Source organism: Zophobas morio, unplaced genomic scaffold, assembly GCF_036711695.1.
Source record: "Zophobas morio isolate AGI-343-1 ecotype UQ-CSIRO unplaced genomic scaffold, CSIRO_AGI_Zmor_V1 ptg000007l, whole genome shotgun sequence".
Lineage (NCBI taxonomy): Eukaryota > Metazoa > Arthropoda > Insecta > Coleoptera > Tenebrionidae > Zophobas > Zophobas morio.
Window position 1 is genome coordinate 6,265,723 of NW_026972112.1, and position 27,637 is coordinate 6,293,359.

Sequence of the window (27,637 nt, forward strand, 5' to 3'; positions counted from 1 at the left end):
ATTCCCTGTTCTTGGAGGAGGAAGAATTATAAAAACATATAGTGTTGTAGTGGGTTTCATTAGAAACTTGCAACTAAATGCAGCTGCGACACACTCAGATAAAAATATGCAGCGTCACTCGAAAAATTCTCCATTACAGTTTCATTTGGCCAAGTGAAGAAAATGAAAGCAATCCCGGACGTAGTCAAAAATTCAACATTTTCATCTTTCTTTTGATAACGACTCCGTGGTGTTTTTCAATATCGATGCATCTTCTTGTAACATTAAAAGGTATTATTACGTATACTCCAACAAATACTACTAATACTCAACGTTCCAGATAAGCTCGACGTTAACGTTAGCGAAGACGTTGCTTTAATTGTTTGTTTTCTTGGCACATACTACAGCGTCTTTGCTTTTACGAAAAATCAGTCAAAAATAGCATTACTTCTCCAGGATCTATCCAACTTTGAAAGATATGGAATGCCTCCAGGTTTTAAGAATCTTGAAAAAAAATTAAATCTGTGGTCCAAATGTGCTTTTATATACGCTTTTTTTGCCGTGGTTGTGTACAGTTCAATAAAGTTTGTTCAAAGGTCCAAATGTCAAAAAAACAATGCGCAGAAAAATCTGGACGAAAATTGTGGATTTCCAACTGCCATTTGGAGTCCAGTTGACATTAACTATTTTCCGGTTTATCAAATGGTTTATTTTTATGTGGTGGTATCAATACAGACGTTGATGAAACTCGTACTCATGATTTCTGTTCTAATGCTGGAAATGGCTCATTATATTGTGCTGAGAATAGAGCATTTAGAAAAAATGATTGTGGAGTGTTTTGAAAGCAGGAACACGACAATACGGAAAAGGAAAATGATTGAATGTATTTTATATCACACTGAAATACTAGAGTAAGTAAAGACTGGTTTTGTGTCAAATATATAATTTTCTAACAAAATTTTATTTTTTCAGATATTCTGCTAGACTAAGCAACTGCTTCTTTAATGATATGTTCGCTCATTTAACTATGACAGCCGCAATTTGTGGCTGCTTGGAGAAATCATTTATCGATGTAAGTCACTGTAAATAAAATCAAAATATAAAAAATACAACATCAATATTCAGGGGGAATCTCAAGTGTGCACCCTAGTTCACATATTTGGATGGATTTTATCGTTATTTTTTGCCTGTTATGGTGGATAGCACCTCATGAGTGCGGTATATATTTTCTTTTTGCAATACTCGACAATATAGAGTATGGAACTATTGTAGAGTGACTTGTTTCCCACCAAAATTTGGAATTCCCTGTGGTATCAAGCAGAACCGAGCTTACAGAAAGATGTTATCTTCATGCTGTTTAGGTCACAAAAGACTCTTTCAGTTGCCGCAGGTCCTTTTGATGTTGTATCCTTCTCACTTTTTGTTTCTGTATTATAAGGAAGAAGTGTTTGGACTCTGACTTATTTTGATTTTTTAGGTGATGAAAATGTCGTACACCATAATGTGCTACTTAACAAAAGGGAAATAGTAGGTATAAGACTTATTGAAATTTTTGTTTAGCTAATTTGTCGTGACAAGTATGGCACTAACACCATAGGAATTTTATTTTTTAAATCTAAAAAAAAAGGAAATAAATAAATCACAATTTAATGAAAACATTTTCATCTCATTGTTGTGTACTTTCCACTTCTGATTTAATTTCTGGTTATACACTAGGTGTCGCTCCAACACTAATCTATATTTGAAATCTCTGTTTTACAGTTTGAAGTAAATAAATATTAGAAGGACAGACTTTTTTTATATAAATCTTTTATCAATTATATTGAATTAATATAGACAGATAATAACAGACAGACAGACAGAAACGGGATTTTCATACTCTAGGGGACAAGAAACGTCGAGAAAACTTGAAAGTAGTCATTCGCCGCCGATCTTATTACACTAACTAGTCTTTAGCATACACTGTAGAAGCAAAACAGGAATTAGAGATGTTCTTTGAAAAATATTTTGTAGCAGTTTGCTGATGAGCCCCAGTTAAGCTAAGTTTTTAGGGAATATTTACTATAAGGGTTTCGGTTGATAATTCAGTCTAAAAAAGAATGCGAATCGGTTAACAACGGAAATATTATTCCACAAACAAATGATAAAACGGTGATAAGATATTAAAGCGATTGTATGCTGAGTTATCGGCTCCTAAGGGTGACGTGAGATTCCAGATGATTTGAGAATTTACACGATGGCTTTTTTGAAATTGTTTTAAGTTTCAATGAGCGAAATTTTTTGAACAAGGTTTCATTTCCAGTATTCATTTTTTTAAATGACCTTTTTCTTGCAGTTATTACAAAATTTTGACTGTATTCTTTGATTAGATGTACTAAGTTTACTGGAACCATTTTTTATATCATGACCTGGTTTTTCAGCAAAATTACAGAGATCATAAGGTTAAAAGCACGTTTTTTAACTCTCCTAATAAAATAATATCAAAAAATCGGAAAGTCTTCTTTACTTTGCGATTTTATCATTTGCTTTTTCAAAAAAATTCAGCAAATTCACTGAAAAGTTAACTCTTCATTTAAAACAAAACAATTCAATTCAATTCGTACATAACATCTAACTAAAGTTAGTTATTCTATTTCAATTCTAACAAATATTAATAATATAATAAATATTCTAACATCCAATTTCTGTAATAGAGTCCGTCGGGCGACCTCTACTTTTACGTTTTTTCGAACTTTCATGATCTCTAGAGCACGAAGAAATAAGTCTTCCGTTTCCGTCTGTCTGTCCGTCTGTCCGTCTATTTGTCCGTCTGGGGTTTTTTTGTATGAAATACCATAGTCCTACACATGTAGTTTCTAATTCCGTATTGAACTTTTTACCCGAAATGTACATAACATTTTGCAATTTAATTTTGAATCTGCAAAACCGAATACCTACTCTGAAGCCTTGCAGTGTTTTTGTTTTACTCTGTGTAGGCTTCTTTTCACAGAATCAAACTTAAAACATGTTAAAAATGGAAAACTTGTATAAGGAGATATCGATGTTGCAATCAGGCCCCATCCCATCATTGCAAAATCCAAATTTCCTTGCAAAAATGTAACATTTTAGCTATGTTCTAAGTTTCTTGTGGTGAAAAGATGGCTAAGAAAAAAAGGCAAAATATAAGCCCCTCCCATCCGCCCTGCCTCAATTCTGATGATTTCTTTTATTCGTCGTAAGCCGAGGAGCGGAGATTAATTGTAAAATCCTTATTTTCTTAGGAGAAATTACCATGCAAGATATGTTCTTAAGTAACCTTGTTATACAAAGACAAGTAATTGTATTATTTAAAAAAGAAAACGAAAAGAGAAGCCCCACCTACCGTCTCGATGTCAATCGTGATAAATTCTTCATTCGTTGGCAGACCTAGAGGCGGAGCCTAATTGCAAGATCCATATTTTCTTACAACAATTTATAAATTTCAAACGTGTTTTGAGTTTCTAGGAATAAAAAATTGATTACAATGGAGATGGGGTGGGTGGGCGGGGTTTAATATTTTGCCTTTTTCTTAATATACATAGTATTCTTTCAATAACATGATACTCAAAAACATGTTTTTAATTTCCTGTAAAGAAATAAGTATTTGGCAGTTAAGATCCGCCCCTTTGGTTGACAGCGAATTAAAAAAATCACCAATATTGAAATAGGGCGGGTGGGCGGGTTTGCATTTTTGTTTCAATAACGGGGCAATATTTTCGAAATATTCGGAGTGAAATTCGAAATTTTAGAAATTCTTAAAAAGTGCCATATTTCGGTGAGCGATTCTGGAAAAACGGTCAAAAAGTATACATAGTGGAAAATTTCAAGGTTATAGATCTTGACGTGTTGATTCCAACAACGTAGCGTCTTTAGGGTCACGGAGCAATATTTTCAAAATATTCAGAGTGAAATTGGAATTTTTTGAGATTTTTAAAATTTGAGATATTTCAATGGGCGACTCTGAAAGTCGGTTGGAGTTATAGAAAAAATGAGGTCGGAAGTGACGAAAATATAAGCCCCACCCACCCACCCTATCTGAATTGTGATGATTTTTTTTTTATTCGCCGTGAACCAAGGGACGGAGCTTAACTGCAAAATATTACAAAAAAGGCAAAATATAAACCCCGCCCACCCGCCCTATCTCAATTCTAATGATTTTTTTTTATTCGTCGTAAGCCGAGGGGCGGAGCTTAATTGTAAAATCCTTATTTTTCTGGGAGAAATTACCATGTGAAATATGTTCTTACGTAATCGTGTTATCCAAAGAAAACTAAATGTATTAATTAAAAAAGAAAATTAAAAGATTCATATTAGATATTTATATTTAACGAAAATATATTTACTCAGCTCAAAAGTTTGCCGAATAAATCCTATCTAAATTGTCCAAAATATGCCGACTCTGTACTCATAATTTATCATTCCATTCATATTTTTTGGATTTGCATACACAGGGTGAGTCAAAAAAATTAATGAATGCGTGAATTTATTTTATTGATTTAATCAGGAACTACAAACCCGAATGCTTTGAAATTTTGGAGATGTTTGAAAGTTATCATAACCATGGTAAGTTTTTGATAAAAATATATTTCCTCATCCCCCCTAAAAAAATGGTGACTCAAAATTTTGCTCAATAAATCCTATCTTAAATGAGCAAAATATGATGAGTCAATACTTGTGATTTATCACTGCATTAATATTTTTTAGATTTGCTTATACAGGATGTTTAAAAAAAATTAATAACGGACTCTTATTGTATTGATTAAATCAAGAATTGCAAAACTGATACTTTGAAATCTTCCAGACATTTTGAAGTTATTGTAAGCATATTTTGCCTTTTTTTTAACATACATAGCCATCTTTTAAAATTTAACACATGTTTAAAATAGTACCATTTTTGCAAGGAAGTATGAATTTAGAAATTATGGGGCGGAGCCTAATTTCAAAATCCATATTTTCTTATACAAATTTTCCATTTTAAGCATGTTTTAAGTTTCATGTTATGAAAAGAAGTATACACAGGCAAAATATAAACCCCACCCACCCTGTCTCAATTGTGAATTTCTTAATCTATATAGTCATCTTTTCACAACAAGAAATTATTTAAAACATGGTTAAAATAGTACATTTTTGCAAGGAAATATGGATTTTGAAATTATGGGGCGGAGCCTAATTGCAAAATCGATATTTCCTTATACAAATTTTCCATTATAAACATGTTTTAAGTCTCATGTTGTGAAAAGAAGTCTACACATATTAAAACAAAAAGGCAAAATGTAAGCCCCCCCCACCCGTCCTCTCTTAATTGTGATGATTTTTTTTATTCGCCGTGAACCAAAGGGGCGGAGCTTAACTACAAAATACTTATTTCTTTGGAAGAAATTAAAAACATGTTGTTAATCAAAATGTATTTGTTTATTAACCTCAAAAATTGATTAAGTCGTCTCAAAATTTTCCCGAATAAATCCTTTCGAAAATGTGCAAAATATGATTAAACTGTACTTGCAATTTACTATTGCATTAATGTTTTTTAGATTTGGTTATAAAGGGTAAGTCAAAAAAATTAATGAATTAGGCAAGTTATTAGTATTACCCTGCATCTTGTAAATTGATATACAGTTCTTGCGACAATGTTGATGATGTTATCAAAAAATTTTGTATTAGAAAAAACTCACTTGAAACACACGCATAGCACGTTTTTTTATGTTTACTTTAATATTACATAATATCTTTATTTTAACTTATAAGGGTTATCATGAAAAAAATAAATTCCGACGAGATAACTCCCGATTTGATGCGAACAAAATTTGGGAAGCGGTACTGATGTTGACATTCATGGGTACTAACCTACAATTCATCAGGGAAATATACTCTAAATATTGAAATCAAAACTCGCACATTTTTTACCATTTTAAACTGAATTTAACGAGTTATAGTTAACATTAGAACAATAATCGATAATTAAGTTCGACACGTTAATGTAATTTATAATTGCAGTTTGTAGTATACAGTCGTTTTCAAAAAATTTCGGGCAAGATAAGCAAATTAGGTTCTCAAAAATCAATGAAAAGCAATGGGAAAATGATGAATTTGTAGCAGTGTGTAACACTTTCAGATATGGCAGTACAAAAAAGTGTTCACAATTCTATAAATAAATCCGTAAATTTTGATACTTTTCGCGACTTGATGTAACGACAACGTAATTTAAATTTAATTATTACTACGAACACGTTTACAAAAAAAAATCGATAGGCGCCAGACCGACGAAAATATTAGATTAATCGTGGGAAAAATTACTTTTAAAGATGTTTTTTAGCAACCTGTGAGCTTGTGACAGGGTTATTTAAAATGAGTTCAACATATATGGTCGCGAGCAAAAAATTCTGGTCGTCAGTGTCAGTGTCTGCCAGTTAATTCTGTGTAAAAAAAATGACATTGACGGTCAGAATTTTTTCCTCGTCGCGGTATTTATTCTTTCTTTCAATTACTGACTTTAAATAATAGATTAGAATTGCATCGAACTTATAATATTACAATAAGCTTACTACCTATTACTACGTACTTATTATGTTTTGCATTTTGGTGGATGCGCCGGTTCCACTATAATTTTTTTTTATAATATTAGCTCGTATTTTTTTTACAAGCACTTCACGTAAGTGCTACATATAAATATTATTTTTGTAGTAAGCTACTACAGAATAAAATTGATAATAGATTCCTTCTCATTCAATGCGTACCTATCTTGTCCAGCAAAAATTAATATCAGTTTATACTAAACCGTTGAGCTGCTAAGACCACTGCATGAACACGACCAGCAATAGATAAAAGATCTGTTTACTGTTCTTGCCGTAAGTAGTAAACGTTTTTCCATTTAAAAATATAAAAACAATAGTGTTTATTCGGAAATTTAGAACGTCTGGGTTTCATTAATGCAGTCCGAAATTTGCAACAAAATGCAACCGCCAGACACTGAGGTGAAAATATGCAGCATCACTCGAAAAACTCTACATTACAGTTTCATTTGGCCAAGTGAAGAAAATGAAAACAATCCCAGACACAGTCAGAAATTCACCATTGTCATCTTTCTTTTGATAACGACTCCGTGGTGTTTGTCAATATTGATGCATCTTCTGGTAACATTAAAAGGTATTATTACGTATACTTCAACAAACACTACTAATACTCGACATTACAGATAACGTCGACGTTAACGTTAGCGAAGACGTTGCTTTAATTGTTTGTTTTCTTGGCACATACTACAGCGTCTTTGCTTTTACGAAAAATCAGTCAAAAATAGCATTACTCCTCCAAGATTTATCTAACTTTGAAAGATTCGGAACGCCTCCAGGTTTCAAGAGTCTTGAAAAAAAATTAAATTTATGGTCCAAATGTGCTTTTATGCACGCGATTTTCTCCGTCGTTTTGTACAGTTCAATAAAGTTTGGTCAAAGGTCCAAATGTCAAAAAAACAATGCGCAGAAAAACCTACACGAAAATTGTGGATTTCCAACTGCCATTTGGAGTCCAATCGACATTAACTATTTTCCAGTTTATCAAATGGTGTATTTTTATGTGATGGTATCAATACAGACGTTGATGAAGCTTGTATTCATTATTTCTTTTCTTATGCTGGAAATGGCTCATTATGTTGTACTCAGAATAGAACATTTAGAAAAAATGATTGAAGAGTGTTTTGAAAGCAGGAGCACGGCAATACGGAAAAGGAAAATGCAACAGTGTATTTTATATCACACTGAAATATTAGAGTGAGTATATAAAAAAGACAAGTTGTGTTTCAAATACATAATTTTGTAACAAAATTTTATATTTTTAGATATGCTGCTAGACTAAGGGGCTGTTTTTACAATGATATGTTCGCTCATTTAACTATGACAGCCGCAATTTGTGGATGCTTGGAGAAAACACTTGTCGATGTAAGTCACTGTAAATAAAATAAAAAATTAAAAAATAAAACAGAAATATTCAGGGGGAGTCTCAAGTGTGCACCGCAATTCACGTTTTTGGATGGATTTTATCGTTATTTATGGCTTGTTATGGTGGGCAGCACCTGATAAGTGCGGTATAAATATATATTATTTTTGCGATACTAGACAATTTAAACTATCGAATTATTGTAGAGTGAGTTGTTTTCCACCAAAGTTTGGAATTCACTATGGTATCAAGCCGAACCGAGCTTGCAGAAAGATGTCATCTTCATGCTGTTTAGGTCGCAAAAGACTCTTTCAGTTACCGCAGGTCCTTTCGATGTGGTTTCCTACTCACTTTTTGTTTCCGTAGTATAAAGAATACGTGTTTGAATTCATACTTAATTTGATTTTTTAGGTGATGAAAATGTCGTACACCATAATGTGCTACTTAACGAAATAATTGTACCATTGAAATTATTGTTTTGCCAATTTGTCTTTTTTTATGACAAGCACGCCGTTAGAACCATAGGATCACTGTTTAAATGTGAAAAATAAAATAAATCACAAATTTAATGAAAATATTTTTATCCACTCTTGGCTATATTTTGCTACTGATATAGTTTTTAGGTTACGAAAGTTAAGTAGTTAGGGAAAAAGAGTATAATGTCATATATAAAAATATATTAAAACTGTACCAATAAAATACTAAATGAAAGAAAATTAGAAAACATAATAGATACTGGAATAGATTTGATTAGACTCTACTTCTTCCTTTATTTAGACTACGCGGTTCCCATTTAAACAGCCACGTGGTTCTTATCGAAGTTCTCCGTCACCGCTTCTAGGCTTGTTCTGGAATACCCATCGCGACTTCCGCTTCCAGGCTTTTCGTCACCGACGATGAGTCACCTGCACATACTAGAAAACCCATAGGCGTGGTACCGCGGCAGCGTACCGGGGTTTATTTTGTAACAATATTCCAAATTCATTCTCACGCTACAGAAGGATAACTTTTATCATAGAGTAACGATAAACAAAAATAAGCGGTCGATAAATTCCTTGCAGCACAGTATATCTGGAACATTTGTTTTATAGTATGAAGTAAGTAAATCTTAGAACGACACACTTTTTGTATCAATCTTTTATCAATTATATTGAATTAACATAGACAGATAACAAACAAACGGACGGAAACGAGGTCAAGAAACGTCGAGAAAACTTGCAAGTTAGCGGAATGGACCTTATTGCAATAGTTTTTAGTATACACTGGAGAAGTAAAAGAGAAGTTAGAGATGTTCTTTGAAAACTGGAAACTTTTTATGGAATATTATTACAAAAGTGTTGCTAGATAATTTAGTTTAAAAAAGAATGCGAATCGGGCAACAACGAAAATATTATTCCACAAACAACTGATAAAAAATGATAAGATATTCAGGTGATTGTAGCTGAGTTATCGGTTCTTAAGGGCGACGTGAACGAGATTCTACATGATTTGAGAGTTTACACGAGGTCGAGAGAAACGGCTTCTTTCAAACGGTTTTAAGTTTAAATGTGCGCAATTTGTTTCATTTCCAGCATTCATATTTTGAAATTACTCTTTTTATTGTAGTTATTACAAAATTTTGACTGTACTCTTTAAATAGATTTCCTAAGTTTAGTGCGAGCATTTTTTTATCATGACGGAAATCATAAGGTTTCTTAATATGCGGAATAGGACTTTTTGAAACATAAAGAGAACGTTCTTTAACTCTCCTTTAATTTTGAAAAGAAAAACAAATTCGGAATGTCTTCTTCACCTTGCGACATTTCTTAAATTGTTGTTTCTACAAAAGTAAAAATAAATACTTAGATATTACGCCTAAGACACACATATTGTGGTGACCGAATTTGAATCAAATAAAAAAAAAAACAATAAAAAAATGGTTAAATATAGGCAACCATGTGCACGTTAACGCTTGTTGGGTAGTTGTAGCTCGTTACAGGATTCTAGTTAGAGGGTTGGTAGGCAAGATGGTGGCATGGCGAAAGCATGATGAAAGCGTCATTGTTGTTTTGGTTTCGTGAATGAGAACATGGCGAAAAGACGCTGTAAGTTAGCTACACCACCGTTTTCCCCAACACACGCAGCTAATTCTTGCGGCTTTCTAATCAGAAAAAGTGCTTTTTTTCGACCGACGCTACACGTACTGTAAATTTGTCTTATTGTTTGTAAATTCACCGATCAGGTTAAGATTTTAATCGTTAGCTGGTTCTAACACAATTTAACAGACAGTAGATTCGTTTAGAGAAACACTTACTAGGAGATTTCATGAAATTCACTTAGTCAGGGTAACACCCTTTGTTTACAAGTTATGAATGAGGTTTTTGGAGGCATATAAGTGTTACAGTTTAACACTTCTTAATTCTTCACACAAGATTTGTTAAAAATTACATCACCGAGGCATTTCCTCGAAACGCTAAAAATTACATCACCAAGACGCTTATTTCTCGCAACGCTGAATGGATATTTGTATGTTTATTTATCATGTGCCTTGTTTGGGTTTCACGATATGAACCGTCAAAACAAATTGTTTTAAGTAACCAATCACTTGGATCATGGCACAATGTAACATCATATACCTAAATTCTTTGTTTGAATCCTTGATAAAGTGTGGTAAATATTAATCTCATGTAAATTTGTTAGCTTTACAATTTTTACCTCATACAATTTTTCTCTATCTCACAATTTTAACTTTAGAAATTTTCTTTGTTGTATAATTCAAATTGAACGTAAAATTCCATGCTCTGCGGTTTTAACCTCAAGTAATATTTTTATTTTCACAAGTTTATTTCACAGCAGATTTTTTGTCCAGTTTTAATCTCAAATAAGAATTATTTGTTGTTTAAAATTTCACAAGATTGTATGGCTACGTTAAATGTTGTTTAGTGCTGTTTTTTGAAACTTTGACACTTGTTCATTTGTAGTTTAATATCATAGTTTTAAGAAATTGAACATTTAAAATGGAATTGAGGTAAATAACAGAAACATGTGGCAGAAGCGGAGGGCGCGGTTCCTAGTCGAGCAGGTTATTTATAGCCGTGACTTCCAACCACGAGTTTTCGACCGTAACGGCCTGAATAGCATGGTATGTTCGTCATGGAGGGGTGCTGTGCAGTAGGCTTTCGATAGATAGAATCATCGTCGGGGGGGCAGAACAGCCACGACCGGGAGCCCCAAACTCCGCCTAGCCGCCACACGTCTGTAATAACTTGTGTATTTGCATCCAGTTACTTTACTTCAGATTTTGCTTTGTTTTATTAAATCTGTGATATTCAAATATTTGCACTGATTCAGTCTAATTTGATTTTATTTAAATTTCATCCAAAGTTCGGTAAGTTTTTTTTTGGAGCTGAGAAGCGATTCATTGGGCAGCCTGAGGACAAGTAACGAGTCACCCTCGCACGCAGCTTTTCTTTTTTTTTGTCAGTGGTGTAATAAATAATTTTGCGTCCTCCAGAAATTTGGTGTTTTATTTAGCGGTACTTTTCCATCCTTGGGGTCCACCATTAAAAAAAAGGACAACGTAGGGTTCTATTTTGTCAGACGATTACAGCCAAGATCAAATTTTTAATTTTTCAATTTTCCGCGAGCCTTTCAAACTTTTTCAAGTGTCAATTTAAGGCTAGATATTTGGGTTATCACAATATTTTGACCAAAGCATCTACATATTTTTAAAGTCATCGCTTTTATTGTTCTAACGTTTTTCAAGCGTGAATTACAATAATTCTCGTTAACCCAAGCTCAAAACAACAAAGCAGTCGTTTTCAAAACTCTTGGTGCTTTGAGTACGAAAATTTTGTATTTGTGTTAGGAAGCGAACACCCGGAATATGGTTTATTCTGTTGAATGAGACACTTTCATTGTTGTCTTATTATCGCAATGAAACATTCGTAAACATAGAATGTGTGTATTCTGTAACCGCTTGTAAGCAGAAATGTCTGGCCAAATAGCCCGATTTTAAAATTCAAGAAACATCCTTAGAGAGTCACACTAGAAATGTAAACAACATATTTGTTCAACAACGGGAAGTCGTCCGGAAGACCTTCAGTATCTGAGGAAGTTGTTGATGATTTGAGGAGGCTCGAGAATATTTCGCAAACATCTCTAACAAGACTGTCTCAGCAGTCAGGAGTTCCTGCTGCAAATGAAATTGAACAATGGGTCCAAAACATTGATGAAAGGATTTTACAGAACATTTTTGAAATTAAAAATAGGATGAATATGTGCTTTGAACAAAATAGTGAACATTTTCAATATTTATTGTTATGTTCAATCACAATAGCTTGGTTTCTTCTTATTGTAATGAATTAGTTTTATTTTTTAATAAGATGTGAAGCATCTAGGCAACCAGTTATACAGATGCGTGTGGTATTTGTCGTGAGTTCTTGGGCATAAAAATGATACAAACACGCCGAAATAGTGGTGATCGTAAAGAAAATTGAAAAACTTGAAACGACAATTAGATCATTGACTTAATTGAACAGAAATTTTAATGCGATAATTATTATTCCACATGATTCAAGAGAATTTAGACAGTCATAAAGACTGATAAATCGTGAACAGGATCCACACCATCAAACAAATATGAAAGAAATTTTAGAATTAACTTTTCTCTTATATAGGTTATTAAACTAAAGCGTTATAGTCAATTTTTGACCTAACTAACGAAAAGAAAAGGTTACATAAAATTCCGATTTCGGAAAAGTGTCTACACTACAATTCTATAAATAAACCCGTAATTTTTTAAAGCTTTCGCGGCAATATCCTTGACGTGATTATAACAACATAATTGAAATTTATTTTTGAAAGATACGTTTATTAAAAAAAAAATCACAGACGACAAACCGACGAAAAGTATTAGATTAATCGTGGAAAAAATTGATTTTAAATACGTTTTTTAACAACCTGTGGGTTTGTGACAGGGTTATTTCAAATGAATTCAACATATATTTATTCTCTCTTCAAATTACTGTCTTTAAATAATAGGTTAGAATTGCACCGAACTTATAATATTAGAATAAGCTTACTACGTGTATTAGGTATTGAATTTTGGTGGATGCGCCGGTTCCACTATCATTTCCGTTACAATATTAGCTGATATTTTTTACAAGCACTTCACGTAAGTGCTATAATAAAGTATTATTTTCGTAATAAGCTACTAAAGAATAAAATTGTATGCTGTTGGATTGATAATATATTTTCTCATTCAATGCTTAGCTTGTCCAGCAAAAATTAATATCAGTCTGTATTCAACGGTTGAGTTGATGAGACCATTGTAAGATAACAAGAAACAAAAAAAAATATATTCACTTTTCTTGGAGTAAGTTGTAAACGTAATATCTGATTATTTTCGCATTTCATTGTGTTGTAGTGACTGAAGAATAACTTTATTCTGAAATTGGACTTCATTAATGGAGTTCGAAACTTTCAACGAAATGCAACCACCACACACTCAGATTAAAATATGCAGCGTCACTCGAAAAATTCTACATTATAGTTTCATTTGGCCAAGTGAAAAAAATGAAAACCATCCCGGACGTACTCAAAAATTCAACATTTTCATCTTCCTTTTGATAACGACTCCGTGGTGTTTGTCAATATCAATGCATCTCGTTATAACACTAAAAGGTATCATAACGCGTGATTCAACAAATACTACTAATACTCTACATTACAGATAACGTCGATGTTAACGCTAGCGAAGACGTTACTTTAATTTTTTGTTTTCTTGGCACATACTGCAGCGTCTTTGCTTTTACGAAGAATCAGTCAAAAATAGCATTACTCCTCCAAGATCTATCCAACTTTGAAAGATTTGGAATGCCTCCAGGGTTCAAGGACCTTGAAAAAAAATTAAATTTATGGTCCAAGTGTGCTTTTATTTACACATTTTTGGGGGTGATTGTGTACAGTTCAATAAGGTTTGTTCAAAAGTCAACATGTGAGAAAAACAACGCGCAAAAAAACCTGCACGAAATTTGTGGATTTCCGAGTTCGATTTGGATTCCAGTCGATGTTAATTATTTTCCAGCTTACCAACTGGTTTATCTTTATGTGATGGTATCAATACAGACATTGATGAAGCTTGTACTCATGATTTCGGTTCTAATGCTGGAAATGGCTCATTATATTGTGTTGAGAATTAAGCATTTAGAAAAAATGATTGTAGAGTGTTTTGAAAGCAGAAGCACGACAATACGAAAAAGGAAAATGGAGCAATGTATTTTATATCACATTGAAATATTACAGTAAGTAAAAAAGACAGGTTTTGTTACTAATATATAACTTTCTAACGAAATTTTTTATTTTTTAGATATGCTGCTAGACTAAGTAACTGTTTCTTTAATGATATGTTCGCTCATTTAACTATGACAGCCGCAATTTGTGGATGCTTGGAGAAAACACTTATCGATGTAAGTCAGTGTAGATAAATAGTATAATAGGTAAAACATAAATATTTAGGAGGAGACTCAAGTGTGCACCGCAATTCACATATTTGGATGGATTTTATCGCTATTTTTTGCTTGTTATGGTGGACAGCATCTCATGAGTGCGGTATATATTTTCTTTTTGCGATACTAGACAATTTCGATAGTCGAACTATTGTAGAGTGACTTGTTTCCCACCAAAATTTGGAATTCACTATGGTACCAAGCAGAACTGAGCTTACAGAAAGATGTCATGTTCATGCTGTTTAGGTCACAAAAGACTCTTTCAGTTGCCGCAGGTCCTTTTGATGTGGTATCCTACTCACTTTTTGTTTCTGTAGTATAGAGAATAAGTGTTTGGACTCGTACTTAATGTGATTTTTTAGGTGATGAAAATGTCGTACTCCATAATGTGCTATTTATCGAAAGGGAAATAATACTGTACTATTGAAATTTTTGTTTTGCTGATTTGTCGTTTCTTATGACAAGCAGACTGGTAGAACCATAGGAGTATCATTGTTTAAATGTGAAAAAACAAAATAAATTACAAATTTAATGAAAATATTTTCATCTCAGTATTGGCTATGGTCGGCTATTGATTTAGTGTTTAGGTTACGTAAGTTAGGTAGTCAAGGAAAAACATTGTAACGTAATATATAAAAATATATTAAAACTGTAGCAATAAAATATTAGTTAAAAGAAAATTAGGAAACACAATTTTTTTTAATTCTGCAACTTTTTGTGGGCCTGAAACAAGCTCATTGTTTTTTCATCTTTTCGACCGATCTGTGAGTTTTTGTTTTCTGCTGTCACATTTACATCAATGTTTTAGCAGCATTTTTGTCACGGAAGTCACAGTAATGTCTATATCTTTTATATTGTTACGTCGAACGGGTGATTAATATTGGCGTGGGTAAAACTCAACAATTTATTTCGTAGTAATTCGAATTTACACGACTGATTATTGATCTAAAAAGCAATCCCACCAAAATTAAAAGTGAAGGATCAAGGTTTAGTATTCTCCACGCGGGTGGTTCAACGGAGTTCTTGGATGGTTGTAAAATTTTTTTAATTCAAAAAATAACGATATCTATCATAAAACGATGGACGGGACAATTTTTCAAAATTGGGTGTTTAATCAGCTCATTCCTGCTTTGGCAAAGTTGAACCAAAAATGTGTGGTGGTTTTAGACAATGCATCGCATCATTCGGTTCACTTGGATAAACCACCCACTTTTTCTAATAAAAAATGTGAAATGTGGGAATGGCTCTTTAAACATAGTGTTGAATTTGACAAAAATTTTTCGAAAAAACAGTTGTGGGATTTAATTAAATCCTTCAGAAACAACAGAAAAAAGATATTTGGTTGACAAGACATTAAGAGAAAGTGGCCATGAAGTTCTTAGATTACCTCCGTACCATTGTCAATATAATCCAATTGAAATGGCGTGGGGATTTTGTAAGAACTATTACAACAAGCTTTTAAATTCTCAACCTTCATTAAAAAATAGGGTGGAGAATTTATGGCTTGAGGCGCTTTCTAAATGTACTCCAAGCATGTGACACAATTTTTGTAAACATTGTGAAAAGCTTATTTTGGCAGATTGGGAAAAAAAATGGAAATCTTTCGTACGAATCTATACCTCCTTTCATTATTTCGCTAGGTGAATCTGAATTTGAAAATGACGGTGATGATATAGATTTTCATAGCGAAATAATGGAAATGGAGTGAATTGTAGTTTGTCGGGGGGTGATATTTTTACGCATCTTTCGTTCTAAATTTACGAAGGTAGTATGTGAAAAACTACCTGATGTTCAACAAAATCAGTATAATTTTAGTTAGATCATCCATGTTGTTACTTTTCACCAAATTTTAAGCATTTTCATTTTTTTTGTAACTCTTCATGGACCTGGAGAAGGGCTATAGTAACGTTCTTATTAATGAGCGTTTGGAAGTACTTAGTAAAAGCAAATAAAGAGCACTTACGTAAGCATTAGTAATAGCTATATAGATAAATCATTCAATATAAGGCCGGAAAAATGTTTCAGAAGAGCTAAACCCATCAAAGCACTAGAGCAAGGTTGTTGTCTTTTTTCAACCCTTTTAGTAATCCTAGAAAAGTAAAAAGAAGTTGAAAGATGTGGAAATAGGCTGTTCACAAAGGTCTAAATTTCCATTTCTAAGAAGAGTGGGCGAGCAGAACGAACTGATGATTGAGAATTGAAGATGAGATCCTAAATGTGGCATGCGACAATAGTCGTATGTAGAACCCCCTTTCATATAAAAACAATGTTTAAGTGAAATTTTCGTGTTTGTTCCTTACATATGAAATAAACACTTACAAAAAGCCGAATAACTGTTTTAAATAGCGTAAAGTTTTATGCTTTCTAAGAAATGGATACCGTTAACTTGGTCACTGCTACTGAAAATTGAAAGTATCGGCAACAATGTTTATATTTCTGGCATATTGTTTAACCTTTATTTAATGAAACATAACCTAATGAAAAAAGTTCAGGGAATTTTTATTCTTCTGCATCGAATACCAACAAACTTACTAGATTTTCATGGCCAACCCTACTATATAAATATCGTGAACGGATAATAAATTGTTGAGTTTAAACCAGCCGATTTTAAATACCCAATTATCGTAACAATGCTATACGACTAGCATCATAAAAACAATAAAAATAAAGGGGTCGTTATTATCTGTTTTTTAAATACATAGGTACATATAAATGGAGAAAGTGATAGGGAAAACTATCTTACGACGACTATGTTTTCTTATACTGAGTTTCTCTTCTGGTCAGAATCTCTCTTAACATTTAAAACCTTTACTGTTCATTTTAAAAAAACACTTCGAATCTTCTTTTCTTCCCGTTAGGTGTTTCTCCAATCATAATTTCATCGAGGAACGTTTTACCAGAATTTTTTTTATCGTAGTCACAGTAATCGTTCACCTGTTGTAAATCAACAGCAAGGCCGATTTTCTTCAGATTGCTCAACTTCCTTTATCTTTGAAAAGAAAAAAAATTTCGGAATGTCTTCTTCGCTTTGCGACCTAAATTTCTTTTTCATTTGTTTCTTAAAAAAGCAAATTGACTGAAAAGTGCGAATAGTCATACATCATCCATACTCACTTTGAAGTTTTCCCACTGTTCCTCAGGGTATTTTCCCGCTATGAAGTTGTTAGCTTTTTCGGTAGGGTTCTTGAAATAATAAGCTTGAATTTCTTCTTCAGTTAAATCGCTGAACTCGGTATGATTTATTTTAAAATATACTAAATTTTCTTTGACTTTTTTATTGTTTTCTTCCATGTGTGCGTACCGGGAAAAATAAATTTGTTTGTGTATTGTGTCCTCATCCTTATCTTTGTATTCTTTACTAAATTGTGTCTATAAATGTAAAATTATTTAAATAATACGTTTAGACCACACGTACCTTATAAAGGTCCCATTTTTTGGGAAACGCGAGCTTGTCTGTGAGAGACAACTATTGATTGTGGATTCTGTTGTTGCGAAACATCATGTAAGTGTAGTAGATTCAACGAGCACAATGATTTTTATTTAATTTATTTGACAACTCACTGGTATTTTGACCTAATTAGAAAGTATTTTGTTGGCTTCATTGATTATGACAACATAATCTAAATTTAACTAAAAAAATCCACAGACGACAGACAGTCGGGAATGCGAGGCCTTTATTTAAATTATTGATTTTAAATAATATGTTGCTGACTCTATAATGTCTTACAATTTGGTGGATGCGCCGGTTCCAGTATTATTTACTTTACATAATTTATATCAAGAACTTCTCGTAACTGCATATACAAAGTATTATTTTCATAATAAGTTACTGTAGAATAAAATTGTATGTTATTTAGTTGGTAACATATACTCCTTCAATGCTATTCTTGTCCAGCAAAAATTAATATCAGTCTGTACTAAACCGTTGATGGCACCATTGTGAACAATGAGCAACAACAAATAAAAAGTCCATTCCCTGTTCTTGGAGGAGGAAGAATTATAAAAACCTATAGTGTTGTAGTGGGTTTCATTAGAAACTTGCAACGAAATGCAGCTGCGACACACTCAGATAAAAATATGCAGCGTCACTCGAAAAATTCTCCATTACAGTTTGATTTGGCCAAGTGAAGAAAATGAAAACAATCCCGGACGTAGTCAAAAATTCAACATTTTCATCTTTCTTTTGATAACGACTCCGTGGTGTTTTTCAATATTGATGCATCTTCTTGTGACATTAAAAGGTATTATTACGTATACTTCAACAAACACTACTAATACTCAACGTTCCAGATAAGGTTGACGTTAACGTTAGTGAAGACGTTGCCTTAATTGTTTGTTTTCTTGGCACATACTACAGCGTTTTTGCTTTTACGAAAAATCAGTCAAAAATAGCATTACTTCTCCAGGATCTATCCAACTTTGAAAGATATGGAATGCCTTCAGGTTTTAAGAATCTTGAAAAAAAATTAAACCTATGGTCCAAATGTGCTTTTATATACGCAATTTTCGCCGTGGTTGTGTACAGTTTAATAAAGTTTGTTCAAAGGTCCAAATGTCAAAAAAACAATGCGCAGAAAAATCTGGAGGAAAATTGTGGATTTCCAACTGCCATTTGGAGTCCAATCGACATTAACTATTTTCCAGTTTATCAAATGGTGTATTTTTATGTGATGGTATCAATACAGACGTTGATGAAGCTTGTATTCATTATTTCTTTTCTTATGCTGGAAATGGCTCATTATGTTGTACTCAGAATAGAACATTTAGAAAAAATGATTGAAGAGTGTTTTGAAAGCAGGAGCATGGCAATACGGAAAAGGAAAATGATTGAATGTATTTTATATCACACTGAAATACTAGAGTAAGTAAAGACTGGTTTTGTGTCAAATATATAATTTTCTAACAAAATTTTATTTTTTCAGATATTCTGCTAGACTAAGCAACTGCTTCTTTAATGATATGTTCGCTCATTTAACTATGACAGCCGCAATTTGTGGCTGCTTGGAGAAATCATTTATCGATGTAAGTCAGTGTAAATAAAATCAAAATATAAAAAATACAACCTCAATATTCAGGGGGAATCTCAAGTGTGCACCCTAGTTCACATATTTGGATGGATTTTATCGCTATTTTTTGCTTGTTATGGTGGACAGCATCTAATGAGTGCGGTATATATTTTCTTTTCGCAATACTCGACATTATAGTGGTGTGGAACTATTGTAGAGTGACTTGTTTCCCACCAAAATTTGGAATTCACTATGGTACCAAGGAGAACTGAGCTTACAGAAAGATGTCATCTTCATGCTGTTTAGGTCACAAAAGACTCTTTCAGTTGCCGCAGGTCCTTTTGATGTGGTATCCTTCTCACTTTTTGTTTCTGTATTATAAGGAATAAGTGTTTGGACTCTGACTTATTTTGATTTTTTAGGTGATGAAAATGTCGTACACCATAATGTGCTACTTAACAAAAGGGAAATAGTATAAGACTTATTGAAATTTTTGTTTAGCTAATTTGTCGTTTTGTTGTGACAAGTATGGCACTAACCCCATAGGATTTTATTTTTTAAATCTAAAAAAAGGAAATAAATAAATCACAATTTAATGAAAATATTTTCATCTCACTGTTGTGTACGTTCCACTTTTGAATTAATTTCTGATGTTACGAAAGTTATAGAGTCAAGGAGAAATAATATAATGTAATATATAAAAATATATTAAAACAATACTAATCAAATATTAAATTAAAGTAAATTAGAAATTTTGTTGATTATGACATATTTGTTATTATTTTCAAATTCATTCTCACGCTACAGAAGGATAAGTTTTACATTTGAAATCTCTGTTTTACAATATGAAGTACCTAAGTAAATATTAGAAAGACAAACTTTTTTTATATCAGTCTTTTATCAATTATATTGAATTAACATAGTCGGATAACAGACAGACAGACAGAAATGGGATTTTCATACTCTAGGGTTCAAGAAACATGGAGAGAACCTGAAAGTAGTCATTCGCCGATTGCATCTTATAACAATAGGTTTTAGAGAAGAGTTCTGCGGGGTTTTATCCAGTGACATAATGATATTGTGAGCTATTCGTCATTTTTTTTTGCATGTATTTCGCAATCACCTTGTATACTACCATCCAATTTTTGTAATAGAGTCCGCCGTCTGTCTGTCCGTCTGTCTGTCCGTCTGTCTGTCCGTCTGTCCGTCTGGGGTTTTAAATTGTATGAAATACAATTTAAAACCCCAGACGGTAAATAATCAGAAACTACAAGTCCTACACTTGTAGTTTCTGATTCCGTATTGAGTTGTTACCCGAAACATAAATAACACGTTATAAAATAACATTTTGCAAATTAATTTTGAATCTGCAAAACCGAATACTTTAAAGTGTTGCAGTGTTTTAAGGTTATGATAAGCATGATAAATACAGGGTGTTATTGAAAGGTACGTACAACAAAATGGACAGTCCTTCGCGAAGTCTAAGAAGTTGGAAAAACTTATTTTGTCTTATCAAAATTTTAAGGGGAAAATTAACCCTTATCCAATCTTTTTAGACGCTACTGAAGGATAAATAGGTAAAATTAATTTTTTTTAGTAAATCCTAGCAACTGTAACAATAAAACTTTTGTTAAGACTAAATGTTGCTACAGAAACGAAAGATGATCATTTTATCGGAGGCGTACAACGAATTTGGAGATAAATTTTAATAATTTTTATCTCTAAAAGGAGAACACTTTCACCTGAACTTTTTTTAACTTTTAGCACCCACACTTGGAGCCCAATTGCCGATTTTATGTTGTACGTACAGGCTGTATTTAATCAAATTATATTTAAATTGTTCAAAATATGATGAGATGAGTCTGTACTTGTAATTTATCATTCCATTCATATTTTTAGGATTTGCATATACAGGCTGGGTCAAAAAAAATAATGAATGCGTGAATTTATTTTATTGATTTAATCAGGAACTACAAAACCCAATGCTTGGAAATATTGGTGATGTTTGAAAGTTATCGTAGCCATGGTAAATTTTTGATCAAAATATATTTGCTCATCCCCCCTAAAAAACTGGTGACGACATCTCAAAATTTTGTTGAATAAATCGTATCTTAAATGAGCAAAATATGATGAGTCCATACTTGTGATTTATCACTGCATTAATATTTTTTAGATTTGCTTATACGGGATGTCTCAAAAAAATTAATAACGGAGTTTTATTTTATTGATTAAATCAAGAATTGCAAAACTGATACTTTGAGATCTTCCAGACATTTTGAAGTTATTGTAAGCATACTTTGCCTTTTTTTTTTCTTAACATACATAGCCATCTTTTAAAATTTAATAAATGTTTAAAATAGTACATTTTTGCAAGGAAGTATGAATTTTGAAATTTTGGGGCGGAGCCTAATTTCAAAAACGATATTTCGGTTTTAAACATGTTTTAAGTTTCATGTTGTGAAAACAAATCTACACATATTAAAACAAAAAGGCAAAATATAAGCCCGCCTAATCGCCCTATCTCGATTGTGATGATTTTTTTTATTCGCCGTGAACCAAGGGGCGGAGCATCTGCAACATACTTATTTCTTTACAAGAATTTAGAAACATGTTTTAGAGTATCGTGCTGCTCTCTTTATACTAGGTATATTAAGAAAAAAAGGCAAAATATAAACCCCACCCACCCACCCTGTCTCAATTGTGATGATTTTTTTTATTCGCCGTGAACTAAGGGGGCGGAGCTTAACTGCCAAATACTTACTTCTATACAAGAAATTTAAAAACATGTTTTTGAGTATCGTGTTGTTGAAAGAATATTATGTATATTAAGGAAAAACGGCAAAATATAAACTCCGCCCTCCCACCCCATCTCAATTGTAAAGTTTTATTCTTGGAAACTTAAAACACGCTTAAAATGGTACATTTTTGTAATGAGAAAGGTATGAATTTTGCAATTAGACTCGGCCCCTAAGTGTGCCAACGAATGGAAACTTCATTACTATTTAGATTAGGGCAGGTATGGGTGGGGCTTTTTTATATCTGTAACTATGATACAATTTGGAGTCATTTGACACATTTTTTCTATGCTTATTTGCTTTTTTTTCAATTTTATGCATATTAAAACTTATAGATATGCTTATTTAATGCTTTTTTCGACGAATATGAATTTTAATGCATATTTTGTTCAAATGCCCGCCTTGTCGGGATGACAAATACTTGTTAGTTAGCCGTATCGCATCGTATGCATTTTACCTGGACTTGACTATTGAAGTACACTTACTCAAGACCCTTTCTGTGAATAGGTTCCTGTCGTTTGGGTAATAAAATTTTATTATAGGATTGGAAAAATACTCCATAGATTTTATGACTTTAAATCCTTACTTCCGTTGATAATGAATTAAAGCTTTTAACCAGATGTTCTTTTTCGGCATTTTGCGGCAAGACCGTTGAAGATTTTCTAGAAAAAAGGATTATTGTACCCAACTACCTACCTTAAAATTTTTCTAATGGAAACTTTTTAGTAAATGAACCGTTTATTTCACAACCATCAGTCTATCGCATCTGTCGTAGTACAGTGTTATACGTCGTTCTCCCTTGTTACATGTTGAGTTCTTTTTGGTAACATTACTAATATTTTAAAAGAATGCCGAAAGTAAAATCGACGCCGGATGAATGGATAAGGGATTTTCCAGAATTAAAATTAGAAAACAACAACATATTCTGTAGAGCTTGTGTGCAAACCGTAAGCCCATTAATTTTTTTTTATTTATTTTCCTTTGTTAATCCTGTATATGTACGTTGTTTTAGATTCAAAGTGATAAAAAATATAACGTGACGCAACATGTCAGAACGACTCTTCATGTAGAAAGGAAGAAAATGTTTGAAGTTTCTAAAATTAAACAGCAGACCATACATGAATCTATTGCATCTACTTCCACAAAAGACGATCAGTTTCAGTTTAATTTCGATTTATGTAAAATGATGATGCAGTCCAATATACCTTTAAAAAAATTGGAGAAAGGACCTCTTCAAGAATTCCTTGAAAAACACTGCAATCGACATATTCCGGTTGAAAGTACTCTCTGAAAAAATTATGTAGGCCCAGTGTTTCAGCAAGTTTACAACGAAATTAAACATCGCATTATGGTTCGCTGTCGATGAAACAACCGATAGTTGTGGAAGATACGTGGCAAGTTTAATTGTTGGGATCTTAAATGAAAATTATTCTAGTTGAGGGTATGTAGAAAGTTTGAAAATGTTAGATAAAACAAATGGCAATACGATTACCAGATTTGTAAATGACAGTCTTACGTCACTATTTTTGTCAAATGCCGTACCGGCGAATAAAATTTTATTGATGATCTAGGATGCAGCTCGTTATATGTTGAAAGCAGGGAATAATCTAAAAATATTGTACCCCAATTTAATTAATTCTACTTGCATTGCCCACGGTTTAAACAGAGTGGCTGAAGGAATACGTTTGCAGTTTCCTACTGTTAATAAATTAGTGGCAAATGGTAAAAAGATTTTTGTTAAAGCCCCACTAAGAGTGCAACATTTTAAGGAAAAATTTCCAAACATACCATTGCCCCCAGAGTAGATTATAACGAGGTGGGGAACATGGTTACAGGCCACATTTTATTATGACAAATATATCAAAGAATTTGAGGAAGTAGTTACGGAATTTAGCGAAGATTCTTCTCAATCGATTAAAGATTGCAAAATATTTTGGAAAACAAAGATTTGCGACAAGATCTAGCTTTTCTAAGAAGCAATTATCAATTCGTATGTGAGGTAATAGAAAAGTTAGAAAAACCCAACATGTTGTTGGTAGATGCCATAAACTTAGTGAAAGAATTTAAACAACAAGCAAACGCAGTAAGGGGTGATATTGGTACTAGAGTATCTCAAAAACTTGACGAAGTGTTAAATAAAAATGCAGGTTTCGGTGTTCTTTCCGACTTTGCTCGTGTTTTACAAGACCAGAAGGTGGAAAATTTGGAGTTAGATTCAACATTAGTTGCAAAATTCAAATTTGCGCCAACAACGAGTGTGGATGTTGAACGCACATTCTTCAATTTTAAACACATTTTAAACGATCGGCGAAAAAATTTTACAGTGGACAACTTGGAACATATTACAATCATAAATTGTTTTAAAGAAAACTGAAATACGTGTGTAAAATATAAAGTCTAGGATTATTGTAATAATATTTTATCCAAAGTTCTAAGAAATGTTCATTGATTTGTAATATGATTATGTTTTTAATGCTTTTTGCTTAAAATAAAGCTTTTTTAATGAAAGTGTTATGCTTATTTAATGCTTTTTTGCTTAAGATAAAACTTTTTTATTGAAAATGTTGTGCTTATTTAAGCGCTTATTCTTAATTTTTTTGTGCTTATAAATCCGCTCTCTACTTATTACATTAGTTTTTACCATACACTGTGGAAATAAAACAGGAATCAGAGATGTTCTTTGAAAACTGCTTTGTAGCAGTTTGTTGATGTGCCTCAATTAAGCTGAGTTTTTACGGAATATATACTATAAAGGTGTGAGTGGATAATTCAGTCCAAAAACGAACGCGAATCGGGTAACGACAATATTATTCCACAAACAAATGATAAAAAAGTGATAAGATGTTAAGGTGAATGTATTGCTAAGTTAACGGTTCCTAAGACTGACGTGATCTGACTTATTAATTACCTAACTAATGACTAGAAAAAATGAAAAGGGGATGACTACAAGGGTGGTTCTAATAAGCAATAACCAAGTATAAAATAAAGTCGATAAAAAATACATAGTTTTGCTCACAGTTTATTAGTCCTTGATGATGTTGGATTTGGTACGGAGTAACTGAACTTTCCCATGAACCAAGTTACGAAATCAATTTGTTATAAGTTGACCTTGTTCTGATAGTCGAAGTTCATCGAAATCTTCTCACTTCTGATACTAACATTTGTTATGAAATCAATACTTCTCAGTGGAATCGTATAATTAGTCATATTTTAACTTTCATGTTTATATACATCTGGTACTATATAAAATGGTACTTTCTTGTTGACAGGTAATAAATGAAAAAAATATTGTGCAAAGAAAAAGCATTTTATTTTTCTCAAATAGAATTAGCGCAATTGTAAACGCCCATTTTTACATGATAAGCTCAGTTTTACTGAGTTGGGGGCGGACGAAATCCACGACAAATGCAGTTACAGCTAGAGTAATTAAAAGCGTCCATTATTACATGATAAGCTCACTTTTTCTCAATTGAGGGTAGACGAAATCCACGACTGCGGGCTCTCTCTTCAGGGGTTTGATCAGAGAAATTATTGATACCCATAGAAAAGGTAACTTCCCCCCGCTCGAATTTTTTGTTGTGCTCTTCAATAGACAGCAAAGTTTCAGTGAAAATTTTCTTCCTCATCTGTTCTTCCTTCTCGTCGGAATAGTTCTTCCCGAATTCCGTCTGTGAATGTGCACGGTAGCAATAAATCGAAGATAAACATGGGCACATGTACTTACCTTGTAGTTCTCCCATTTTTCCGTGATTTCGGCTTCGGTAAAAGCTGCAGCACTCATGGTAACGACGAATAGGAATACAGTGTACGTAAAGAAAGCAGAGCTTATAAACGGGAGATAAGCGAGTTATCTAGAAAGTTGTTAGTTCTGTGAACTGAAACGCAGTGGCGATTGATGGGAAGTGAGTCGTCTGTTTGTTAACTTTATCGACAAGTAAACTGTATCTAGAACAGCATTGAATAGTCGAGTACTACCTTAAAATTTTTGGATGGATGTGGTCAAACCTAAGAATGAAGTGAAGAAATGAAGAAAGAGTAATAATCATAAGATAACCAAGGACAAATAGACAAGGAAAAGTGTAATTATGTAATTTTCTGTGACTCGTTAATGAAATGAAATTGCTGGAAATGTAGACATTTCAAAACGTTGGATCAATTTGTAAAATGTTCTTATTATATGTTTTTTAAATATACATGGGAAAACTGTTTCTTCTCATCAGTATCACTTCTTTCCATTTAAAAGCTTTACTACTCATTTAAAAAACGCTCTGAATCTTTTTCTTTTCCCTTTAGGTTTTTCGTCAGTCACAACATCATCCAGAAACGTGTTATCTGAATTCTTGTTATGGTAGTCACAGTAACGATTCACGTGTTGTAAATCAATAGCAATACCGACTTTTTTGAGATCGTTTACTTGTTGCTCAATCTCTTTTAACTTCGAAAAGAAAAAAAATTTCGGAATGTCTTCTTCACTTTGCGACTTAAATTTCTTTTTCATTTGTTTCTTAAAAAAGCAAATTGACTAAAAAGTGCAAATAGTCATACATCATCCATACTCACTTTGAAGTTTTCCCACTGTTCTTCAGGGGTTTTTCCCGCTATGATGATGTTAGCTTCTTCTGTAGGATTCTTGAAATAATGCATTTGTATTTCCTCTTCAGTTAGATCGCTGAACTCGGTATGATTTATTCTAAAATATACTGACTTTTCGTTGTAATTTTTATTGTTTTCTTCAATCTGTGCGTACCGGGAAAAATAAATTTGTTTGCGTATTGCGTCTTCATCCTTATCTTTATATTTTTTCTTAAATTGTTTCTACAAAAGTAAAATTACTTAAATTACACGCGTATGCCACACATACCTTATACAGGTTCCATTTTTTTGGAAACGCGAGCATGTCTGTGAGAGACAGCTTTTGACTTTGGATCCTGTTGTTTCGAAACATGATCTAAGTGTAGTATATTCAACAAGAACAATTTATTACATTTTGAAATTCTAAATTAATTTGACAACTCACTGGCATTTTGACACAAATAGAAATTAATTTGTTTCTTTCATTGATTGACAACATATTATCCGTTCACGATCTTTATATAGTAGGGTTGGCCATGAAAATCTAGTGAGTTGTTGGTAGTCGATGCAGAAGAATAAAAATTCCCTGAACTTCTTTCGTTAGCGATACTTTCAGTTTTTAGTAGCAATGACCAAGTTAACGGTATCCATTTCTTAGAAAGCGTAAAACTTTACGCTACTTAAAACAGTTATTCGGCTTTTTGTAAGTGTTTATTTCATATGTAAGGAAGAAACACGAAAATTTCACTTAAACATTGTTTTTATATGAATGGGGGTTCTACATACGACTATTGTCGGATGTCACATTTAGGATCTCATCTTTAATTCTCAATGATCAGTTCGTTCTGCT

The 27,637-nt window shown here is 32.7% G+C and overlaps 5 protein-coding genes across 5 annotated transcripts in view; 3 read left to right on the top strand and 2 right to left on the bottom strand.

Annotated features, from left to right (window-relative positions):
• The window catches only part of LOC135124366 (odorant receptor 67c-like), a 30,339-nt gene extending 15,504 nt beyond the window's left edge, over nucleotides 1–14,835 (top strand). The window contains exons 2-7 of the mRNA XM_064049390.1: nucleotides 140–270; nucleotides 320–890; nucleotides 14,276–14,375; nucleotides 14,425–14,517; nucleotides 14,572–14,727; nucleotides 14,777–14,835. Of these exons, the coding sequence (XP_063905460.1) occupies nucleotides 246–270; nucleotides 320–890; nucleotides 14,276–14,375; nucleotides 14,425–14,517; nucleotides 14,572–14,727; nucleotides 14,777–14,827 (996 nt within the window). The 5' untranslated portion in view covers nucleotides 140–245 and the 3' untranslated portion in view covers nucleotides 14,828–14,835. The remainder of the gene's footprint in view (nucleotides 1–139; nucleotides 271–319; nucleotides 891–14,275; nucleotides 14,376–14,424; nucleotides 14,518–14,571; nucleotides 14,728–14,776) is intronic.
• Nucleotides 7,667–8,440, top strand: LOC135124043 (odorant receptor 82a-like). The gene is made up of 5 exons (XM_064048902.1): nucleotides 7,667–7,760; nucleotides 7,829–7,928; nucleotides 7,982–8,074; nucleotides 8,133–8,288; nucleotides 8,338–8,440. The coding sequence occupies exons 1-5, from the start codon at nucleotides 7,672–7,674 to the stop codon at nucleotides 8,380–8,382; spliced, it is 483 nt and encodes a 160-aa protein (XP_063904972.1). The 5' UTR covers nucleotides 7,667–7,671; the 3' UTR covers nucleotides 8,383–8,440.
• Nucleotides 14,836–19,144: 4,309 nt separating the features above from the next.
• Nucleotides 19,145–19,927, top strand: LOC135123900 (odorant receptor 43a-like). The gene is made up of 5 exons (XM_064048760.1): nucleotides 19,145–19,275; nucleotides 19,337–19,436; nucleotides 19,490–19,582; nucleotides 19,638–19,793; nucleotides 19,843–19,927. Exons 1-5 carry the CDS (start codon nucleotides 19,145–19,147, stop codon nucleotides 19,891–19,893), a joined length of 531 nt encoding a protein of 176 aa, XP_063904830.1. The 3' UTR covers nucleotides 19,894–19,927.
• A 5,576-nt stretch (nucleotides 19,928–25,503) lies between these two features.
• Nucleotides 25,504–26,048, bottom strand: LOC135124375 (crustapain-like). Its single transcript, XM_064049401.1, has 2 exons — nucleotides 25,940–26,048; nucleotides 25,504–25,883 (listed from the first exon to the last, which is right to left on the bottom strand). The coding sequence occupies exons 1-2, from the start codon at nucleotides 25,994–25,996 to the stop codon at nucleotides 25,671–25,673; spliced, it is 270 nt and encodes an 89-aa protein (XP_063905471.1). The 5' UTR covers nucleotides 25,997–26,048; the 3' UTR covers nucleotides 25,504–25,670.
• A 322-nt stretch (nucleotides 26,049–26,370) lies between these two features.
• LOC135124045 (uncharacterized) lies at nucleotides 26,371–27,236 on the bottom strand. Its single transcript, XM_064048903.1, has 3 exons — nucleotides 27,077–27,236; nucleotides 26,776–27,030; nucleotides 26,371–26,719 (listed from the first exon to the last, which is right to left on the bottom strand). Exons 1-3 carry the CDS (start codon nucleotides 27,158–27,160, stop codon nucleotides 26,468–26,470), a joined length of 591 nt encoding a protein of 196 aa, XP_063904973.1. The 5' UTR covers nucleotides 27,161–27,236; the 3' UTR covers nucleotides 26,371–26,467.
• Between the last annotated feature and the right edge of the window lie 401 nt (nucleotides 27,237–27,637).